The sequence below is a fragment of the Phyllostomus hastatus genome, unplaced genomic scaffold, assembly GCF_019186645.2.
Source record: "Phyllostomus hastatus isolate PE091 unplaced genomic scaffold, TTU_PhHast_1.1 phas_scaffold_78, whole genome shotgun sequence".
Classification (NCBI taxonomy): domain Eukaryota; kingdom Metazoa; phylum Chordata; class Mammalia; order Chiroptera; family Phyllostomidae; genus Phyllostomus; species Phyllostomus hastatus.
The window spans coordinates 92,320,606-92,328,158 of NW_025334041.1; the positions used below are offsets into that span (position 1 = coordinate 92,320,606).

Here is a 7,553-nt window from a genome sequence, read left to right on the forward strand (position 1 = left end):
TTTTACATAGAATATCTAAAATAACATTACTCAAAGGAAAAGTCAATTAAAGGTTACAAAGTAAGAGATGTTGTTCAATATCTGTGCTGTTTTATACAAATTAAAACTGAGATTAGCTCTGAATTTGGGGAAGCTAAGGCAAATAAAGGGAAATAGGTTCACTTTAGGAGGCATACTGGTGTAGTAGAAAGAATACAAGACTTGTAGACAACTATCTCAGTTCCCATATACTGCCACTTCTTCTTCACTGCCACATATTTCTTTATACCTATTTCCTTATCTGTAAAATGGGAATATTTAATAATATCACAGTATTGTTATGTCTAATTAGATAACATGAAAGCATTCTGTAAACTCCAAAATACTGTTCATTACTATTGTTCTTACTGACTTTATTTCTTAAAATATGCAAATAGTAAATTCATCTGGATAAAAACATTTCTTGCACTCAATTCACACTCAAGAATGCTTGTGTTAGAAAACTGAAAAACATACTAAACGTATCTTCAAGTAGGGTTTTGAAAAAGAAATCCCATTCACACAGATCTTTTTATTATAAATCTTCAAAAAAATCTAAGGGATTATCCTGAATACTCATTCAGTGGAGGCATTTCTGTGGAAAGGTAAAATGACATGTTTGTTTTAAGTACATTCCTTTCTGAAGGTTTACTTAACACAGAGGAAGTTGGGAAGTTATACAATATTAGCTTACCTATCAACCTGTCTCTTATAAGTAACAGAAGCCTCAAGCCAACCTTTGGCAAGTGCTAGATGGTAGTCAATTTAACATTTCATTTTCCAGAAAGAACACCAACACCAAAACTCTGGAATATCGATTAAAAAGAAATTCCCATATGATCCTAAATATGCAAATTACGGGGTTAATATTCAATGATGAAACTTGAAAACTGGACAACTTGCTCAGTAAAGCATCACCTGTCACACAGGTGGGCCACCAGCATGCCTATACACAAGAGCCTTAAGTGATAGGAACAGGCAATCATAGGAGTCAATCATAATGCAGCCTGTGGAACACATGTTTGTTATTTGTCAGTACATTCAAAATGCTGTGGTGATAAAAGCACTTTACAGGAAAATAATTAAAGTCTAATCCCAGCTCTGCCACTAAATGAGCAACCGGACAAAACACTTAACCCATATGCACCTTAGTTTCCTCACCAACAAAATGAAAAAAGTTTCAGATTAAGAAACTTTAAGAGTTCTTCTATCTCTAAAATAGTATACTTCTGGGATTTAATTACTGCTGCACCAAAGCAGGAACTTTATAAAAAACCATTAGTAACACATGGAAAAACATAATAAAAGATGTCTGTATTAAGGGCACAATAGAACAAAATCCAGTTTGTAGCAAAACAAACCTGAACTGTCTGCAGAGTTTGCTTATTAAAGTTTGTATACATTTAAAACTTTAGGTAACAGAAATAGGGTGTGAGGAGGTAAGAACATAAAATGGGATAAAGATAGTCTATTCAATAAATGGTGCTGGGAAGATTGGACAATATGTGCCAAAAATAGACCACTTTCTTACACCATACACAAGAATAAATTCTAAATGCAGTAAAGACTTAAACATAAGACTCAAAACCATAAAAATTCTACAAGAAAACATAGACAGTAAAAGCTCAGGCATTTCCATAGCAATATTTTTTTTTGATACATCTCCTTGGGCAAAGGAAACAAAAGAAAAAATAAACAAATGAAACCACACCAAACGAAAACATTTTTGCACAGCAAAGGAAACCATCAACAAAATGGAAGATAATCCACTCTATGAAAGCATATATTTGCCAATGATACATCAGATAAGGAGGAGTTAATCCAAAATGTATAAAGAACTTACACAACTCAACACCAAAAAACCAAACAATCTAATTAAAAACTGGGCAAAGGACCTGAAGAGACATTTCTCCAAAGAGGACATACAGATGGCCATTAGACATGAAAAGATGTTCAATGTCACTAATCATCAGAGAGATGCAAATTCAAACCACAATGAGATATCACCTCACACCTTTTAGAATGGCTACCATCAGTAGATCAACAAAGAAGCATTGGTAAGGATCTGGAAAAAAGGAAACCCTTGTGCACTGTTGGTGGGAATGCATATTGGTACAACCACTATGGAAAAAAGTATGGAGTTTTCTTAAATAATTAAAAATGGAAATGCCTTATAATGCAGGGATTCCACATCTTGGAATATATCCAAAGAAACCCAAAACACTGATTCAAAAGAGTATATGCACCACTATATTCATTGCAGCATTATTTACAACAGCCAAGATTTGGAAGCAGCCCAAGTGCCCATCAGTAGAGCCATGGTTAAAAAAGTTGTGGTACATTTACACAATGGAATACTACTCAGCTATAAAAAGAAAAGGGAAATTCTTCATTTTATGACATCATGGATGGACTTGAAGATCAAAATAAGCCAGTCAGAGAAATACAAATAATATGAATACCATATGACTTCACTGATATGTGGGATATAATGAACAAGATAAACAACAATAACAAAAGCAAAACAGAAGCAGAGGCCTGGATACATGGAACAGATGACAGCTATAAGAGGGGACTTTTACTTTTGGGGGTTGGAAGACTGCGTGAAAAAAGTGAAAGGATTAAAAAAAACTCCTAGACATACTCACAGATGACAGTATGGTGATTACTGTTACCATACTGGAGTGGAGTGAAAGAAAAGGAATGATAAATGGTTATGAAAGGAAACTTGACTTTGGGTGGTGAACACACAATATACAGATGATGTATTCAATATTACAGGATTGTATACCTGAAATGTATATAATTTTATTAACCAATGTCACCCCAATAAATTCAATAAATTTTTTACACCAATAAATATCTACAATAATAAAGTGACCTGATATCACCCAACATTAGGTAACAGCGATAGGGTGTGGCTCAGAAAATACACTTAACTATATGTAGAATTCAAATGAAGGACAGGGATTGGAGGAACCCTTTTGTTACATTAAATTATTACAAGAATTAACATGTTTCCAGTCAGTCAGGAGTGAGCACAGTCTCAACACTTAATAAAATGAAAATAAGCCTCTGCTGAAAGTATGACTTCCTATCACCAAACAAAAGCACCTCCTCCCCAACTAGGGAAGAAATAACACAAAACTACCAATTCTGTAGTCTATCCAGAGTCCTAAAAGTTCATAAATTTTGGTTCAATAATTCTATTGCTACAGCTCTATACCAAGGAAGCAATCCTAAACACCGAAAAAACTTCACCACTAAGAATATCTGTCATTGGGTTATTTATAAAAAAGAATAAATAAGGTCTGGCTGATGTGGCTCAGTGGATTGAGTGCTGGCCTGCAAACCAAAGAGTTACTGGTTCGGTTCCCAGTCAGGGCACATATTGTGGGCCAGGTCCCCAGTGGGGGAGTTCATGAGTGGCAACCACACACTGATGTTTCTCTCTCTTTTCCCCTCTCTCTAAAAATTAATCAATTAATTGATTAAAAAAGAAGAAATTGGAAACAATATAAATTTAACAAAAAAGAAGAATGGTTAAGGAGCACCATAGTATTGATATTTGATGAAATAAAATTTACCCATTAAAAACAAAGACCATATATGTGGGAGCATTGAAGAGTAAAGTGAAACCAAAAACCCCCAAACCAAAAACATAGAGAAATGTGTATACAATATAATTTCTGCTGTTTTAAAAACAAATAAAGCACATATTGGGGGAAAAAGAGATTAGAAACAAATACATATTAAACTATAGTTTTCATATGACTGGTGGGACTATGGGTAAACTCTTGTGCTTTTCTGTTTTCCAAATTTTATTTAATGAATATACTTTATTTTAATAATTATTAAATAGCTGACTATACAAATATATTGTTTTGTTAATCATCAAAATATTCATGTAAAATAAATAGAGTACAACTCAAGGTTATTTAGCATGAAACAGACTCTCATGGAAACCTTGGAAATTTCCTGATGTCTTCTTTGAAAACAAGATAGATTTTAAAGAAAATCTTTCAAAGAAAAGTTTTTATTAATCCTGGTAGAGCCTTCAGAAGTTAATTCTATGATTCCTACTTTTTAAAATGTAATTACTAACATAGGAGCAGTCTGAAGGCCTGGATGGAAGACCCTATAGAACATCAAGAATATGGCTGAAACAGATGGTACTTCCTGGCTATGCACAATCTGGCCTTCAAACAACAATCATATCCAAATATTAGGAAAATAATTTACCTAGGATCTCTGCTAGTTAGTGATCAAGACCAAAAGCTAAATCTAGATTTCTTGATAACCATTCTAGTGGTATAAAAAATAGAATTTGATATAGTAGCTTATACGCCAGGAGTTGGAGCTTATGTTTTTTAAATACCAGTGCTTGTATAAATGACTTTTTTGTTTTCAAACTGAAAGCTAAAAGCCAGAACACACATGCAAGCCCCAGGCACTATTAAATTACTCATTCTTCTTGTTACCTGTTTTTCCAGGTTCTTAAAAATTGTTTGTGTTCTTCAGGATCCACAAGCACTTGCATACGTACGTGTTTCCCTTATTTGCCAGCTCCACACCTGTTTTCTTTGAGATATAGCTACTTAAAGTACTATAATGTAGCTACTTAAAGTACTATTTTTCTAAAGGTCTTCTATTAGAAACAAAAAGAACTTTCAAGGTATAACTTAAGGAATAACTTTTAAGATAAATATCTCCAATTTGAGTACAACCATCATCTCGACCATCATTACCTTTCCCTTTTACTATTTCAATTCTAAGTAGGTTATCTCCAAACATTCAAAAATGTCCCCACTGTGTCATTTTTCAAATAGTATCACTTATCTTACATTTGAACATATTCTAATTTCAGAATTCTATCATAAAATGTCTTGTTCAAAATGGAGTCTTTAGGGTTTTATATATAAAGAATCATGTCATCCTCAAAAAGTTAGAATTTTACTTCTTCATTCCCAATTTGGATGACTTTTATTTATTTCTCTTGCCTGATTGCTCTGGCTAGGACTTCCAGCACTATGTTGAATAACAGTGATGAGAGTTGATACCCTTGTCCTGTTCATGATCTTAGAGAAAAAGCTTTCAGTTTTTCACCATTGAATATGATATTAACTGAAGGTTTGTCATATATGGCCCTTTTTTATTGATTGTTTTAATCATAAATAGATGTTGTAGCTTGTGAAATGCTTTTTCCTGCATTGATTGATAGGATCACATGATTTTTATCCTTTATTTTGTTAATATGGTGTATTACATTGATCAATTTGCATAAGGTGAACCATCCTTGTGCTGCTGGAATGAACTCCATCTGATTGTGATGTATTTGTTTAATGCATTGTTTTATTTGATTTGCTATTGTTTCATTTAGGATTTTCATATCTGTATTCATCAGAGATATTGGTCTGTGGTTTTCTTTTTTGTGTGTTGTCCTTACCAGGTTTTGGTATCAGTGTTATGTTGGCCTCATAAAATGTATTAGGAAGTACTGCTCTTCAGTTTTTTGGAAGAGTTTGAGAAGGACAGGTATTGAATCATCTTTAAATGTTTGGTAGAATTCAGTAGTGAATCCATCTGCTCCTGGACCTTTACAGTTTGGAGAATTTTTGATAGTTGTTTCAATTTCCTCAGTGTTGATCCATCTGTTTAGATTTTCATGTTTCTCATGATTCAGTCTAGGAAGATTGTGAATTTCTAGGAACTTATCCATTTCTCATAGGTTATTGAATTTGGTGGCATACAATGTTTCATAGTCCTCTAGTATGATCTTTGGTATTTCTGCAGTCTGTGGTAATACAATGGGATTACTTCACATGTGTTGGAATGGCTATTATCAAAAAGACTAATAATTAGTGTTGGACAGCTTGTGGAGAAAAAGGAACCCTTAATCATTGCTGTTGGAAATGTAAACTAGTAAAATGACCATAGAAAACAGTATGGAAGTTCCTCAAAAATTAAGAATACAGTTACCATATGACCCAGCAACCCCTCTTCTGGGTATCACCTGAAAATTTTGAAAACATTTATTTGCAAAGATATATGCACCCCTATGTTCATTGCAGCATTATTCACAGTGGCCAACACATGGAAACACCTTAAGTCTTTTGCAGATGACTGGATAAAGAATATATGGTGCATGCATAGACAATGGAATACTACTCAGCCAAATAAGAAAAGATGAAATACTGTCATTGGTGACAAAATGAATGCACCTTGAGAATATCATGCTAAGTGAAATGAGTCAGGCAGAAAAAGTCAAGAACCATGTGATTTCACTCATATGTGGGATATAAAACTGGAAGCAACAAAGGAAAAAACAAAAATAACAAAAACTCACAGACACAGACAACAGTATGGTGGTTACTAGAGGGAAGGGGGTAGGGGAAACAGTAAAGGGTAGAGAGGGTCAAATACATGGTGAGGGCAGAAGATATGACTTTGGGTGGTAAACAGACAATGTAATGTCCAGTTGATGTACCATAGAATTGTACACTTGAAACCTATGTAATTTTATTAACTGATGTCATATCAATAAATTTAATTAAAAAAATTAAAAAATCCTTGTAGGGGGGAGAAAAAAAAGAAGGAGAAATGGGAAACAGATGAGGTTCCTGTTGGTATCCCTTTGCAGGTTCATAAAATTTTATACAGGGCTTATGAAACCATTATGTTTTCTATGAATCACTGCCTCAAGAGCCACTATCAACTACTTAGTAAACTATTAAAATTAAGAACTACGTGCTACATGGGACCATTTAGAACAGACAGTATTATAAAATCAAATAGGTGGAATCAGATTGAATGTAGGAGGTAGAGGTGGGTAGGGCAGGGGTGAGTAATGGGGTAAGTGAATGGGGACAACTGTAATTGCACAACAAGAAAAAAATAGGTGGAATCACAAGTGATGACCCAAAATTTGCAACTTTTCATTGTAGGAGTCTTCAGATGCTTCCAAATTTCAACTAACATCCTATCCTTCCCTCTTGGCCTTTTTATGGTTCATATATTATCTCTTCACTGATTTTCATAAATACTATATCAAAATTTCAAGAGTAAGTTATAGTTTTCTAGTTTACATATATAATGCATTTTGTTTTGTTTTGCTGTTTTTGAATATTAAAATTAAAAATATAAATATTAAGTCAGTTCTTTTTATTCTCTGCATAAACATGATGTCAATTATTTTTATTTATTTGCTTTCAGGAAATTGGAGATGGTGATTCTCTAAGAATGGTTCACTTTGGTTTGGTGTAAATAATACGAAATTTGTGTTTTACTGACTTAAACTTCCCTGTATGGAGTAAAAAAAAGAAAACAGTATAAACTGGTTAAGTTTAAACTCAATTAAGAAATGGGCAAAGGACCTGAACAGTTTCTCCAAGGAGGACATACAGAAGACCCAGAGACATATGAAAAGATGCTCAGCATCACTAACCATCAGAGAGATGCAAATTAAAACCACAATGAGGTACCACCTCACACTGTTGAGAATGGCTATCATAAACAATTCAACAAACAAGTGCTAA

At 33.6% G+C, this 7,553-nt stretch overlaps 1 protein-coding gene across 1 annotated transcript in view; it reads left to right on the plus strand.

The window, feature by feature from the left end:
* The window catches only part of LOC123811567 (WD repeat containing planar cell polarity effector), a 382,261-nt gene extending 374,920 nt beyond the window's left edge, over window positions 1-7,341 (plus strand). Inside the window, exon 18 of the mRNA XM_045827820.1 lies at window positions 7,231-7,341. Within this exon, the coding sequence (XP_045683776.1) occupies window positions 7,231-7,281 (51 nt within the window). The 3' untranslated portion in view covers window positions 7,282-7,341. The remainder of the gene's footprint in view (window positions 1-7,230) is intronic.
* The last annotated feature ends 212 nt before the right edge of the window (window positions 7,342-7,553 follow it).